This window comes from Grus americana, chromosome 2 (genome assembly GCF_028858705.1).
Source record: "Grus americana isolate bGruAme1 chromosome 2, bGruAme1.mat, whole genome shotgun sequence".
Taxonomy (NCBI): Eukaryota; Metazoa; Chordata; class Aves; order Gruiformes; family Gruidae; genus Grus; species Grus americana.
Window position 1 is genome coordinate 130,888,751 of NC_072853.1, and position 16,102 is coordinate 130,904,852.

Below are 16,102 nucleotides of genomic sequence, written 5' to 3' on the forward strand. Positions count from 1 at the left end.
AGGGTGCACAAGAAGTTAGGAGAGAACACAGCCAGGACAGCTGACCCCAACTGACCAAAGGGATATTCCATACCATATGATGTCATGCTCAGCATATAAAGCTGAGGGAAGAAGCAGCAAGGAGGGGAAGGGGGCAAACGTTTGGGGTTGTGGCTTTTGGCTTCCTGGGTGGCTGTTGCATGTGGTGGAGCCCTGCTTTTCCTGGAGTGGCTGGGGCACCTGCCTGTCAATGGGAGGTGGTGGATGGGTTCCTTGTTTTGCTTTGCTAGCTTGCACAGCTTTTGCTTTGCCTGTTGGACTGTCTTTGTCTCAACCCACGGGTTTTGTCACTTCTCCTTTTCTGATTCTCTCCCCCATCCTGTTGGGGGGGGTGGGGGGTGGGCAGATGACTGTGTGGTGCTTGGTTGCTGGCTGGGGTTAAACCATGACACCAACAGAGAGAAATTTTGGACTGATCCAGGTAACTGTCCCAAAGGATGGAGGCATGGATATGCTGTTGTTTGAAATACTGCATTTCCTCATTACCAGTAACTGCATTTTGGAACCAGTGGAATCGTTTGCAGGTCTGATTTGGACTCTTCGGGTTACTGCTTTTCTTGTTGACTTGGTTAGGGCTGTAAATTATCTCAAGGGATTATTTAATCCCATTTATTCAAGGCAGGATATGGTCATTCCCTATAGCTTTGTAAAGCCTATTTTCATGCCTCAGTTTACTTTTCCCTAAAATAGCCTTGCTTTGCTCAAACTTCCTTTTAAAATCATGTTCTTTTAGACACATGGTTTCTCTTAGTTCAGACAAAAGCCGTATCTGGTGTTTAATTGCTAAATGTTTTTTTCGGGAAGCCTCTGCAGGAACACTGAAGCATGACTGTGCACAAATGCTTCTGTCTACAGTGTGCAATATCCATCAAAGGGTAACATACATCTAGCTTCCTTGGCCAATTAAATATTGGAGCATTGGGAAAGAGAGGTTGTAGAGAGATTGTAATAGTGAATACTCCTTCCCTTTTTTGATCTCTGGTAAGATTAATTTGCAATTTCCCACTCTACAGAAAAGTAAACTTGTATCCAGCTGTTACTTTAAACAGACCTTTGCAAATTGTCCTTCAAATTTACTCTGCCTGGGGGGGGTAAATAGAGCATTCCATGTTTACAGTGCAGTTGAGGCACTGTTGGTTGGTAATTGGACTCTTTTTTTGAAAAAACTAAAAACCAGCTATGATAGGCTTGAGAATAAAGAACCAGTGCAGGAGATAAAGACTTGAAACAAATTAAATAATTTAATACCTCATCCTGTAATTCTAGTAACTCATTAAAGCAAGAATTCTTATACTAGGCATACCTGACACTTGGGTATTTTAAAAGCAGATCAGTGCTGATGTTTAAAGTTGTTAACTTATGGAGACCTCACTGTTCCATGTCTGTCTGAATCTCTGTTTTACCCTTTTCTTACAGACTTGGCCTGGAAAGAGGTGCAACAGCTAAAGAAGCATTGGATGTAATAGTTGCTCTGTTGGAAGAACATGGACAAGGTGGAAATTATTATGAAGATGGGAGTTCATGCCATACTTTCCAAAGTGCATTTTTGATTGTGGACAGAAATGAAGCCTGGATACTGGAGACTTCTGGAAAGTATTGGGCAGCAGAAAAAATCACAGGTCAGTTTATCACTCACAGCAAACCTGTCTTATTATAAATAGCTGTAAAGAAATGTCATGGAAGAATTGGTCTTAAAGTTACTGAGTTTAAATAAGTGACTAATTTATGCAAACATTTGATTAAATCATTGATTTTGACCTTCTTCTATATCTTACTACTCTTATTTTTTTTTTAAATGTTGATTTGCATTGGCTGATGCAACTTAGTGTTTTCTGTGAAGGTGGAGATTGTTACCTGTATACATCGTGCTTAAAAATTTATCTTTCATAAGTGTTGTATTTTCCCAGATTTATTTACTGTTTGGAATGTGTTGAGTGCCTTTTTGATGGAGTTAATGCCCAAATGGTTACTTACAAATCTAAAATATGAAATGGGAAGGATGAGCACTGATAGCTTTGAGAAAAGGGCTTGTGTTAGGTGGTAAATGGAATGGGCTGCTGCTGGTTACTGCAATAGATACAGTCCCCTCATATCCCCATTTCTTATCTGATACTGCAAAACAATACTTTTCTGCTCTTTAAACTTGTAGGTGGTTTCTTTTTCTGTATGTGTGAAGCCAGAGCTGCCAAACTTCTAGATTCCACTGGCTTGGTGGCTGAACTTATTTGCCAGCAAAGTTTTAAATATGTGCTGCCTTAATATAATACGATTGTCTAAGCTGTATATTTAATTTATTCTCAGTTGGTTTTAGTTTTGAAGGTATTTTTATTTTCATAAGAGTAGAGCTTTTCAAAATTTACTCACATTTGAATGAATTAAAAATTCAGATAATTTAAGAGGATTCTTATAATCCACGCTTTGAGCTATGACAGATCCATTCGAGTCTCTTTTTAATTTCCCCTTCACTGAAAAGTAGGAGATAGCAGATATGGCGAGGAGGGAGGTTTAACTTTGAAAATACCAAAGCAAAGAAATAACACCAGGCTGTGTAATGTTGTGTGATGGCCTATTGTCACTTTATGCCATCAAATACAAATCAGCTTACCTTAGCAGGGATGGTGTTTTCCTAAGGAACGCTTGCATTTTAAGGATACCTATAAGACGGAGGAAGTCTTCTAGCACAAATGGATATCAAACATAGAGGAGAGAAAACTGATAATGCTGTCCTGATAAAATCCAGATTCTGGAAAGCAGCTGGCTCCTGAGCTTCCTGGGATTATGCAATGACAGCCTGTGTTCTTCTGTTGACCTACCTGGCTGATATTTGAAGAACAGTGTTTTTTACTTAGCCTTTTTAGCTGCATCAGCAATATGTAACCTTTACGTCCTTCTTCCCAGCAAATAAAGTGTTGCCTTCATCCACTGCTTGCAGCTTTTTGAAATGATACTGCAGCTCTGTTCCGATTTTTACCAGCACATTTCTCTTCAGGAGATCCCTGCGAGCCACAGATAAGTAGTTTCCATTTCCTGCAGCCTGCCGAGGCTGCCAGGAGGAAAGGACACTGGCTATGTAAGAACACTATATTTCATATTTCGTTCAGGGGGTTCTTTTTTGCAACCATAAGTGTGCCTCTTAAGCTTTCAAATGAATGCACAAATGTTGCTAAAACAGGGAAAATGTGTCATTTCCCAGTGCGAAGGCATTTTTTTCCCTGACTCTGTCCTCAGAGTTGTTCTGTTTCTACTGTTACTGCTGCAGTTCTGTAAAGCTTATAGTGAATATTTATCAAGCAACTCTTTGATGGTAATTTAAGGATAAACACTTTTAAATCCTTCCTATTACGGTTCTTCAGTTTATCAAGCAAACAGGTTTTTCCACTGAAATTTTCATTTTTTGAAAATACTATTTTACATGAGTTACTAAATGTAATATTTAAAGAGCTCTTAAGAAGTGGCTTGCCTAGCTTGATACAAACACAAATAGTCCTATCACTCAAGTCAAGAAAATTGCTTTTGAAAGTGTGAATCAGAACAAGCTGTCAGTGACCCTATTATAAGGGTCAGAACTGAATGACAGTGACTTTTTTGCAGACTGATGCACAGAACTTCCTACTATAAGTTGTTACTCATTATTTAAATTGCATGAAGCATTACAAAAGCAGGTTTACTTTTGTGGAAGGCAGTATTAATAACTCTCACAAATACTGCTTTGGTTTCTGTATAAGAAAAAGTTTGTGCCAAATTCCAGAATCTGGTTTTATTCTAGTTTGCAGATTTACTTCATCAGCTCTTTCTCTGGCTTCCAATGCATTTGCTTTATTCTCTCTGAGGAGTATCTGCAGCAACCACTGTTAGTCATCCTGTAGATATATGGATATAAGCACTGCGGTATTTTTGAGAAAAGCAAATTAAAGAAACCCTTTAATATTCTTTGAAGGCTAGTTACACAGTCTTTTTACTTCATGCCATTTTAAAATTTAAGATTAAAATTAAGTTTAATTTAAGCCTATTTTGCTGCTTACAATAACATTAATAAGACCAGGTGGGATGAGGCTTTGGGCAACGTGGTCTAGTGGAGGGTGTCCCTGCCCGTAGCAGGGGGGTTGGAACTGGATGATCTTTAAGGTCCCTTCCAACCCAAACCATTCTATGATTCTATGATTATTTTTCAACTGGGAAGCTTAAAGCAATTGGTAAGCATTTAAAAAAATAAATTTTTGTTTTGGGGGGCAAAGAAGGTTCATTAAACTAAAATATATTTCAGCAAAGCTGCATTTGAAATCAAGTCAGATCTCGAGCCTTGTGGCAGTGGAATACACCATTGGAGAAAAGATTAAGCAGGTGCCTTTGGCATTTGGAGACCACTGTTACCTCATGCTCAGAATGTGTGAGGTATGGATTGTGGAACTGGTATTCTGATTAAATACCACTATCAATCACAAGGCAGTGTAAATACCTAAGTAGGGCACAGATAATTGAGCTCTGCAACCTGCAGTGACTAGTAACTCTGTGTATATATAGCTGTGTAGTTACGCAGTCATGCCAAATGTACATCCTCACCAATGGTTTAGTTTGTTTCCTAACTGAAATTACATTGTCCTTCCAGCTTCTCCCAGAAAAACTGTATTAATGCTCTTTTTTAATATGTGGCTCTTTCTACAGAGGGGGTGAAATGCATTTGCAATCAGCTTTCATTAACTACAAAAATTGATGCTGAGCATCCTGAACTAAGGAATTATGTGAGAAGTCAAGGCTGGTGGAATGGAGACTCAGACTTCAACTTTTCTGAAGTGTTCTCTATTGCTGATGACCATTTAGCCTGCTGTTCTGGCAGGGAGAGCCTAGAAAAGCAAGGTGGTAAGTGCTGAACCATCTTTCTGTCTGCGCAGCAGGATTTTTGCTCACTACTGCCCCATTTCAAACATTCTGTCCAGAACTACATGTGACTGAGGAGGATACCTCCACATATAAGCTGCGTGGAAAGGAAGACCAGAACGGAAAACTGTTCCTGAACTTGCTACAATTTATGATGAAGCCCTTAATGTCCCCCTCAAATTTAAGGTTTTAAAACAGGATTGCAATTTATAAAGTAACTTTCTTCACTGTTGTTCTGATGCGCGTGATGTGCCACTGCATTTGTGTTTTGGTGTAATTATAGTGGCCCTACCTAATATGAAAATTATAGTATTAAAAAAAAATAAAAATGGCCTCACAGATGAAAATTTGAGCTCAATGGATTCTATGTTTTGGGAGGTTTGCTTAAGCTTTAGGGGAAGGAATTAAGATTATAGTTTAAGATTAATTCTAGTCAGTTGCAAACTGAAGTCCCCTTTTCATTGTCAAGCAGAACTAAGTTAACAGAACAGGGAATGTGCCAATTGCCTTCAATCAAAGGAAGGGTTTATTTCCAGACCAAAATTTATTAATGACTTAAGTTTACTGCAGCTGGCCAAAATAGCTCTGAAATTACCAGCCTGCAGCAGTGCATGACTGACGTGTATCTGCTCTTTCATGTGTGAAAAATGATACAAATTATCTTTTTATAAAAAGCCCTTCACTATAGATGTGAATTTACTAGATTGTTAGCATTTTCACATGTTGGCAAATGTCAAGAAGAGTGTAGAGGTGAAATATTTATTGCAATGCAGGGTTTCTGCTAAGGCTATAAAATTACATGGAGCATGGTTCGTGTCTGAGAGGCAGATACGGTCATAGGTTAAAGGTCTTAATAAATCTGGATTATAGCACTAAAAAGCCTGAGGCCCCTACAGACAGATGGCTGTGGCTGCAAATCTTGCAGACTGCTGGGTCATTCCATGTCTTCTGGTGTATTGAGGCATCTGTGCACAGAAGGGTGAGTCAGTGTGGGGTTTGAGAAGTTGCTGGGGAAGAAGCAGTACCTGCCAAAGGGGTAATCCCAGAAAACATGAAGGTGCTGTGGGGAGAAAGCTGTGATAAAACACAGGCAGGAAATAGGATGAGAACAGGGGATTCCTGTAGATAGTACTTTGAAGAAAAATCTCAGTGTCTAGGTCTGCTGCTGTAACACCCTGTGAATGTGAGATGATGTTTTGAAATTTTGACTGAGACCTAATGGAAATAGATGAGAAGTGGGAGATCAGGGTGCTCCCATTCTGCCAGGCCTTGGGTAGAGATATCTTCTTAGAGGAAAATGAGTGTTATATATAAGTAGTCTGTTCATAGTAATTGCTAAAACAATATTACAGACATGATGGCCTTCTTCCTGAAAAATACCTTTCAATTACTTTTCTCCCTACCTAGCAATTGTAATGCTTAACTAATGCTTCTTACTGTTCTCTTTTACTAGCTAGGCAAGTTTATTCTGGGTTTACGTTGTTTAAATGGAAACTATTAACTGGGATTTGTGACATGCCTATGTCAAGTGTCACTGGTCATATTAGACCAAAGCCCATTCAGGCTAAAATCCTTACCCAGGGTCCAAGTCATGGAACACTCAGGAATTTTTTTTCCCTCTTCATGTAGGTGACGTTTCTGCACAAGCTATGATTGATGTCCTGCGTGACAAGGATAGTGGTGTCTGTGTGGACTCTGAATCTTTCCTTACTACAGCTAGCATAGTGTCTGTTCTGCCTCAGGACCCTAGTTTTCCCTGTGTTCATTACTTCACTGGCACGCCAGATCCTTCAAGGTAAGCCACAGCACTGCAGTTTCCTGGGTGCAGAGCAGATGATGGGTTGAAAGATATTAAACAAACCCTGCTATGCAAATTGGAACATGCTTCAAGAGAACGTTATAACCAGAAATGCAATCAGTTGTTGGTGGTGTGCAATCTGACAGTCCTGTGTTACTGAACTACATATTGCTGTAATTCTAAATGGACATCACTGGGCTGAAAGGCTAGATCTGCCTTTGCCTAAATTCAGAGCTTGTAGAGTTAGTGCAGTTTAGGGAGGACCCGGGAACTACTACTCCAGCATAGTTGCTTTCCAGTGGGTTCTTGTTAAGATGATGAAGTTGTGGACCATTTTAGTCACTTCTTTTGAACAGGTGGGTGCAAAACTGAAACAAATAAAGTGTCTAAAGAGCAAAGAGGGGGTGTGTACTGTAGGTAGCCTTGTATGACATCAAAATGTTAACAGAGCAAAGCATCTGCAACTCCCATGTATCCCAAGTATGATTTTTATTGGAGGGACAATTGCCAATTGGTTTAAATAATGTCTTCTCTGGTTGAAAGCAGCATAGGAGATAAGGGAACTCATGGGCCAGATCATCAAACAACTAATGAATTATCTTGTGCTTTAAACAGAATCCACCTGGGATTCACAGAAATTAAACTAAACTACTTGCAGTTATTCAGATCTGCCACTGGCATTGAGGTAAAGAGGTTATGGGGAGAAGAAAATGGTGCCCTTGAACAGCTGACAGTCATTCTTATAGGAAGAGTGGTAGTAAGCATTAGGTTCTACTGAGGGCTACAGAAGTCATCCACGCCAAAGGAACTTTCCACCCACCCTGCATTATGCAACTCAAACTTTCATGTTTAATTATGAAGTTTGAGCTTGCTTACCAAAACTTTTCTTTGACTTGATGCAAATCCTTTAAGATAGAAAGGAGCAAGGCTTCAAATTGTGCTGGTGGGATTTCTGTCCTTTTTAAAGGCAGAGAGTCTAGCTGTAAAAAAGCCTTGTTTAGAGGCCTTTCCTGCTTTATTTTACACTCTAATGCATTAAAAAAGCATTATTTTAAGTGCAGCTAGTGAGTCATGTAAACTCTTAGTCAGCAACGCTTCATGACAGTGATGGAAAGGGTAGCAGCAATGAACCTGCTGACTGTATGCAGGCAGTGGTTATTAATTATGTTTGCAGAAGTCTTGCACTTCTGGCAGCTTCTTTACTGCAGAATGCAGGGTGCTGTTTTGTTGTGTATCTAAAGAGAAGGAAGGCAGTTTCTTCATGCACTTGTCAATACCTACTCTCAGATTCTCAGGAATTCACATCCTGGATTGCTGGGGATTTGCGCGCACTCTCTCTCTCTCTGGAGTTTAGATCCAAACTCAGTGTTGAAGTAATTTGAGAAGTGTGACAATATTGGTATTGTCTTCCCCTCCCGCCCCTCCACACATATTTGTGTGATTTTAATGAAACTTAAATTTGAGAGGAGAAGGAGAGATGGCAGCGTCAACAGAGGAGAAAAACTGATGCGAGGCTGAATGCTGAGATTTGTTAAATAAAAAAAAACCCCAAACTTGGAGAGGAAAATACAGTGCTACTCTTTAGAAGTGGCAGAACTGGCATGAAGAAGACCAAAGACGCCTATAGGTAAAAAGGGGTAATAAAGTTTTACAGTAATGGGTAAACTCAATTATTTTAAAGCACATAGATTTATTTTGCTTGTAGCATATTTTGCCAGTAGCAATTCTCTAACCTAGTCTGTGCCTAGTGTAGATGAACTACCTATGCTGTTCTCTGTCTGTTGTTTTAAAATAACCTGGTGAACATTTCAATAACGTATATAAAATCTCTCTTACTACTGCAAGCAGTAATTCTTATTTCTTTCAGGTCCATATTTAAACCCTTTATTTTTGTTGATGATGTAAAATTAGTACCAAAAGTACAGTCTCCTTCTTTTGGCAATGATGATCCTGCTAAAAAGATACCTCGATTCCAGGAGAAACCTGATCGCAGGCATGAATTGTACAAGGCACATGAATGGGCCCGATCTCTCCTTGAGAATGATCAGGTAAGAGCTGTGGGACTTGGAATTAAAGTAGTAAATGTAGATTCCTAACTCCATAATTTACTTCAAAGCCACTCACTGAAAAACATTCTCTCAATATTCTTAGAATCCTTGCAAGTTTAGCTTGAATACTGACGCTTCCTGAAAGACAAACTATTCCGCATAGTTTTTTTTGTTATCCTGAGTGTTGTTCTGCTCCATTACTCTTACAAAGTGCAAAGTCAAACCGCCAAGCTGATTAGCTTGTTTAATCTCCATTGTGTATATAGTCTTTTTAAGTGATTATTGAACATCGGATGCTGGTGCAACATGGTTTCAGAATTATATGATAGGATGATGGCAGGAAGGTTGTAATTTAAATTACATGCTGGATTAAGAACTAGATAGTTTGAGGGTTTTTTTTTCCTTGAAGGAATAATTTGCAGGTGACAGTTTTGCAAGTCTCAGTTTAATGCATTTCTGTTAATTTGTAAGAATTAACTGAAAATGCCATGTGAGAAGAAAGAACACTTTCCAATACTATGCAACAGTACCCAAGGTACTGAAAACCTTCCAGTGTAAAAACCGGAAGTATCGAAGATCTCCTATGGGAATAAATTTTGGAATAAAGGCAGGCAGGAAAGGGATTATTCTGTATAGCTTTTCCAACTGATTGAGGTACAACTTTTGCTGTTATAGTGCAAGTAGTTCAATAACTGTTCTTTGACATTTGCAATTACAACTACAGCAGTAAACTGGATAACTGGTTATAAGGAAGTAAAATAGAGGGAGGGATCACCAGGGTGTGCCAGTGATGCTGGTGTTGGTATTTCAGGCAATTTGTGGAAGGCCCACATAGTCATGTTGAACTTCCACAGAGGACTTGCTTTTCTGCAATTTTCCTCTGTGCGTATTTGGGTAGGACATAGTCTTGCCAAGATCATAACAGCATTCAGACTTACCCATTAGTGATTAAGGAAACCATGGTAACCGTTGCTAGTACAAACTTTATTTGAATGCAGTTTTGGCTAGATATAGTTTAATTTAAAATCTGTGGCCTCTGTGGTAGCATTGACTTAATGCTATGGGAGCCAGCTGCACATTATGCGAGATACCAATTTAGGGAAAACCTAGAAGAGGTATATTAGCATCATGTGAACTCTTCCCTGTTAAAGTCCCACGGTGTGACACCAAAAGTTGTGGTAGAAAAGGAAATGTAGCTTTTAGTGGGCAGTTTTTATAGCATGAAGCCTGACCTGAGAGCCTAAACCTTGGCTTAGGTGCTCTACTCTTTCTGCACAAATGCTGGTATAAATCCTGGAAAGCTCAGAACTGTCACTTAGAATAAGTGCCTTTTTTTTTTTCCCTGGAATTCAATTTTGAAAGCTGCAAGGAAGACAAACAGCACTTCTCCTTTAAAAAAAAACAAAAAACAAACCACCACCAAACAAACAAAAAACCAAACAAAAACCCCCAAAACAACAACAAAATAAAGCAACCCCAAACCCCAAGATTTTAAATAACATCTAGATAAAACAAAATTACACCTTCTTCAGGAGTGAATTTCCTGCCCAGAAACATGAAGAGAAGTCAGAATGACACACAAAGCCTCCTCTGGGATCTGGAGTCTTAATGCTGTTACATTACACATCATTTCAGATCTAATCATCTTACAGGTGATGATCTGAGAGGGACACATGTACATACCATGATCTGTACAATCCTTGGGGCTTCTAGTCTTCTCATATACTTCTGCTTGTGGGTTTACAGGCTTAAGAAGTTGCTCTACCTCTATCATGTGTACAAGCCTTATACCATTTCCCTCTATCCATCTTTCACTCCATATTCCTTCTCTGCTTTAAACTTAGCAACTCCTTGGTTATTTTTCTTAATGCATAAAGTATCCAGCACTGTTTCTTTTAGCTTTTGACCATCCAAAAAACTAATAACAGAAATAGTTTGTACTTAAAAAGGCTTTCTCATTTTTCAAAATACTTGAAAAGATCTCCATAACAGAACAGTAAAATACTTTAACGAGCCTGTTTGCTGGTTAATTGAGTTTGGTTGTTTCATGCCTTTAGGATAAAGGCCAGAAACTGATGAGGATTATGTTAGACCTTGAAAAACAAGGCTTAGAAGCAATGGAAGATATCCTAACTCGTACAGAGGTTCTGGATCCTGCTGAAGTAGTGGATCTTTTCTATGACTGTGTTGACACAGAACTAAAGTTCTTCAAATAAAGTAAGCAAACACTTCAATTCTTTAGCTACTGAGTTTCTGGTACCAGGTATCAGTGAATGTGAAATGTTGGATCCCATTCTGATCCTCCTCTTTTACACTAAGCTAAGGGTGTTCTCAATTGGGTCCAAAGCCACCTTTCTACCTGAGTGCACCTGCTCGGACTGTTTCCAAAGTCCCTTTTCCCTATGCCACATTGCAGGCAGGTTTTTTTGGTTTTGTTTTTTTTCATTTGCACTCTTGCTTGGAATGGATTTTAAACAGATTTTATCTCATTTCAGCTATGGTGGCTATTGTTAGCCTTTTCACTGGAAGACTGCAAAGTTCTTCAAGCCTTGAAAGAAAGTCTTCACACTTGTGAATTTGCAGGAAAACATTTCTAGAGGAAAAACTGTTACTTGCTAGCTGTATCCAGTTAACAAATTGCTTTCCTTTGTCCAATCTTGTGGTGTTCCTGTTTGTGTATGTATATAGTGAAAGGAGAAAGTCACTGACTGGTCCAATTACTGTGTGCATGCTGGCTAATTTAGTACAGAATGTTTAAATATGTATGTTGGGCAACCAATTAAAGCAAAGATTAACTTCATGAGGCTAACTGCCATACCGTCATTGAAAGCAATCTGTTTTTTCCTCTATTGGCTTGCAGCAAAGTTGACTTGACTTCTTCTCTTCTTGCTAATTCATACAAAGAATGGCAGAGTTTAAATCCTAGTTTTGAAGGGATGGGAAGGTAAGTCCTTGTTCTTGACCTTGCTGTACTGGCCTCATATGGGCATATCTGGTTACAGTAACTCAGCATCTGGCATTACGCTTGTACAAATTATCAGAATTAGGTCCCTCAGGTTAAGTTTTGCCTTTACCTGCACCCAGCTTAGGGAAGCTTGTGTTTGTAATGCACCTGGCTGCCACTCTAGTACTGAGTACTAAACTGCAGAGCCAGCCTGGATGCCTAAGCCATCTATACATAACCTAGTGGCTCTTAAGATGCAATTAAGAAGGTGTCATATTTATATACAAGCTACAAATTTGGAATTTTTTGAGGAAATAGATGCTGGACATGGAGAATAGTCTGGTATTGATCTATCTTTTTGCCTTCGTACTGCTGAACAGTTCCTAGTAATCTCTGTGGTGAGCGTACATGGCTGATGAATCCATTAAGTACCAGTGAGTTACTGGTGGGTGTGGCAATCCAACTGGTTAGGCTTAGAAACAAATGGCTGTCTTGCGCTTCCTTATATTATGTGCAGTTCTGCAGCATGCTTCCCTTCCTTGACAGTCCTACAGACAGACCTGCTTTTCATGTATTTTCTTCTTGTAGAAGTGAGATAGGGCAAACACTTTAAGAATTAAACCAGTAAATGCTGCTTCCTGTGTCATGTGAAGATGGTTGGGTTTTTTAACAGGAGGTTCAGACAAGAAGTCTATGTCTGTAATAAGTAAAAGTTAGCATATAGAGTTAAAATCCTTCACTGTTCAGGGAAGGGGATGGTGAAGAACCACAGAATTTTGTATTGAGGAAATAAAAGCTCCTTACAAGGCAGCAGCGCCTCAACTTGAAACTGTAGGAGTTGTGCATTAGGGAAATAGTCACTGCCATATTGGCATGCTGCATTCTCAGAAATTTTTTTTATTAAATTGTTCTATCCAGACTCTTTAATTTCGCATTGCCTTATATGACAGCTGGCAATTGGACAAGAAAACATTGGGCCTTTTCAATTACAGAAAACAAGCATGAACCTTCCCATTCGCAATACACTCCTCCCCTGCTCTCTATTTCAGGAACAGCTCCTTTGCCTAGGTATTCTGAAAGTGGAGACAAGGTAAGGAGAAAATAGGCAACTAAACCCTAAAACTTAGCTTCTCTCTACCTAGCCAGAATACGGACTGCAAGGAGCACGCTTCATTTCAGAGGGTATTGTTCTGGACAAAGCCAGGTGAAAGAGCACTGTTGAACTTCAAAGCTGCTTCTATAAGCTGTTGCTTGCTGAGCACTTTGCATCCTGATAGGAGTAGCTGGATATTTGTGAACAAGTGGAAAACAGGGATAAAATGATTGCCCCAGCCAGAGGGCTGAAATTAGGATATACTACTTCACACAGCTCTTCTGCACAGCTCCGGATCTCTAACCGTGGAGAGTTGGGAGGGAGGCAAGATGAAAGAAGAGGGTGTTCCTGCTAAAAATATAATGTATCTTATTTGCCATTTCTTAAGAAAGAAACCAACATTTGCAATTACCTTGTGGGAATTCATGTCCTTATTTGGAACTGCTTATATGACAGATCTAATAAATTGTTTTGAGCACAGTGACCCAGGTAGTAATTTTCTAACAGTACGTTGCTTTTCCTTCAGCTGTGTAGTGTATTTAAAAAAAAAATTAAAAAAAATACTGTGCTACAGCAACATGCTGGAGTGCAATCACTAGTCCTACAAGTTTGAGAAACCAGAGCACCCCCATGGCTTTAAAGCTTCCAATGGGATTGAGTGTAGGACACAGAGGGACCAACTGCCACTGGGGAGTCTATCTCCAGGTAACAGCAACTTCAGAAGCTTCAATGGATCTTCATCAACAATTGAGTATATACAGAAATAACATTTCACCAATGCTTGCAAATATGCACAGGCTTTCTAATTTAATCCCTGAAAGATCTTGTTTGCTTCTAAAATTACCCCTAAGCATAATAAAAACAGGAGTAACTTTTTTTTCCTTTAGATATTTTCTGGCAGGTAGTCTAGCATTAAGTAGTTTTAAAATCCTTACAAAGGTACTTATTACAGAGCAGTACGCAAGTTCCAGAACAAATGAGAACCAACAATAAAGTCACCTTTAATAGTACTATAACAAAATATTCTTCAAAGCAGTATTAAACTTTTCCAGTTGTTGAAGCAACGTATATGCTGATCCCTGCTTATTACTATATTCATGCATATTTATCAAGTAACTATAATAATGACAGTAAGTATTGGTCAAAGTATCACTTATGGTTTTTTTCTTTTCACAAGACATACAACAATGTATCATAAGAGGCTAGAAAAAGACTAATCATGCTTTCTTAGAGTCCTACAGGTGATGAGCTGCTTATCCTTCCACCATCTCCACACCATGAGCATGCCCGTGTGTGAGTAGGCATTACAGCATTACTGAGCTGCTGCATGAACTGAGAGAAAAGCAGACATATGTAATAATGCAGTTACCTGTCTCTTCCAAATAGTTTTGTTCAAAGGCATGGCTGTGGGGAAAGATCTTCACCTGTGATCTATAATGTTATTACAGCTGCAGCTGAGAGGAATTTATGGCAATTATATAAATTAATGCCAGAAGTGTAAATAGCCTGGCTGTTAGCACCAGGCTGTTAGCTCACCCTGGAACAGCAGTGCCTTTTTTTCCAAGCTGGTGAATCATAGAATCCTTTAGGTTAGAAAGGACCTTTAAGATCAATCAAGTCTAACCATTAACCTAGCACTGCCAAGTCCACCACTGAACCGTGTCCCTAAGCACCACATCTACACATCTTTTAAATACCTCCAGGGATGGTGACTCAACCACTTCCCTGGGCAGCCTGTTCCAGTGACTGACAACCCTTTTGGTGAAGAAACTTTTCCCAATATCCAAGCTGAACCTCCCCAGCACAATGTGAGGCCATTTCCTCTTGTCCTATCACTTCTTACTTGGGAGAAGAGACTGACCCCCACCTGGCTACAACCTCCTTTCAGGTAGTTGTAGAGAGCGATAAGGTCTCCCCTCAGCCTCCTCTTCTCCAGGCTAAACAACCCCAGTTCCCTCAGCCACTCCTCATAAGACTTGTGCTCCAGACCCTTCACCAGCTTTGTTGCCCTTCTTTGGTCCAGATATTTGGACCTCAATGTCTTTCTTGTAGTGAGGGCCCAAAACTGAACACAGGACTCAAAGTGTGGCCTCACCAGTGCCGAGTACAGTTGTGAGAAGAGAACAACCGCTTTGGGGACTGCTTGTTCCATGTGGTGTATTTTGGACAACGAATCCTCACTGCTGCTGTGGGTGAACAATAGTAGCTTTAGTTGCCTGTTTAAGATGTAGGTGTTGGACTCCTTATCCAAAGGCCTCCCAATTGCTGGGTAAAGATGGTCTGTCACACAAATGGTAGATACCCACTTTGCCAGCAGGAAAAGACAGGATATGTGCCCTTACATACAAACTTCATGGCATATGCATTCACACACACCACTTGGTTTTTTTGCTTACAGTAGAACAACTTTCTTTTCCTCTAGTTTGGAAAAGTTCTGTCTTGTTTAAGTCCATGACCACCCTACCCAGCCGGGCTTCTTCAGACACTATCCTATAAGGATCTGTAATCAATAGGAGGTAAGCTCAACAGCAGCCACCATTCCTTGTCATCTCTTCATCCTCAATAAGAAAAGGATTGTGGGCTTTTCTGTTCATGAAAGTGACAGTCTGCTGCAATCTGAGGATAGGCAGAATAGAAGAAGTGAAGAAACATACAAGGAGACTAAAGGTAGCATGTTAGTGTCTGATAGTTCATTGAAAAATGTCTGAATAATAACTGAAGATCTTATTTCCAAAATACTTAAAAATGATGATGGAATGGGAAAAATTAACTACAGCCATGTAATGCAGAAAGTATTCTGAGGTAACAGCTGTCAGCATAATAAAAATGAGAATTGTTTCAACACTACCAAGAATTTAAATTTTATGTTGCTTTGCTTAAAAAATATCCACCCATATACAATAATTTAAAAGCCTGTACTAACATTCCTGTAGTATGCAGGCCAGTTCAAAAAGTATCATTTACATCACTATTCCAGTTTATAGAAATGTTAACATTGCAGCACTTGCAATTCAAATATAATCTCTATCACTGTAATCAGGACCCCTTCTGTTTTATGTATTATCTTGTTGTTCTTTTTTTAATACTAATGCGGAGAGCATCAGAAGACTCTTCTCATCTCACGTGTGTTCTTAATGGAGGATTTTTGGAGGGATCTGTAAATAGATAGGACAGGTTTAATCAGAGGAGATGACAGATAGATACATTTTTTGGATATATATTTTGGATACAGTTCTATAGCAGGGATGCTGCATTTATCTCCTACCCTTGAACCAACATATATATATTTTGCTCATGCTCTGTAG

At 39.4% G+C, this 16,102-nt stretch overlaps 2 protein-coding genes across 4 annotated transcripts in view; one reads left to right on the plus strand and one right to left on the minus strand.

The window, feature by feature from the left end:
• The window catches only part of SCRN1 (secernin 1), a 41,009-nt gene extending 27,730 nt beyond the window's left edge, over window positions 1-13,279 (plus strand). For all 3 annotated transcript variants that reach the window (XM_054816985.1, XM_054816987.1, XM_054816986.1), the window contains exons 4-9: window positions 1,456-1,658; window positions 4,702-4,896; window positions 6,544-6,709; window positions 8,580-8,760; window positions 10,818-10,977; window positions 11,256-13,279. In XM_054816985.1, coding sequence (XP_054672960.1) covers window positions 1,456-1,658; window positions 4,702-4,896; window positions 6,544-6,709; window positions 8,580-8,760; window positions 10,818-10,976 — 904 coding nt within the window. In that variant the 3' untranslated portion in view covers window position 10,977; window positions 11,256-13,279. The remainder of the gene's footprint in view (window positions 1-1,455; window positions 1,659-4,701; window positions 4,897-6,543; window positions 6,710-8,579; window positions 8,761-10,817; window positions 10,978-11,255) is intronic.
• A 144-nt stretch (window positions 13,280-13,423) lies between these two features.
• Window positions 13,424-16,102, minus strand: part of WIPF3 (WAS/WASL interacting protein family member 3) — a 36,632-nt gene continuing 33,953 nt past the window's right edge. The window contains exon 8 of the mRNA XM_054816984.1: window positions 13,424-15,952. Coding sequence (XP_054672959.1) covers window positions 15,912-15,952 — 41 coding nt within the window. The 3' untranslated portion in view covers window positions 13,424-15,911. The remainder of the gene's footprint in view (window positions 15,953-16,102) is intronic.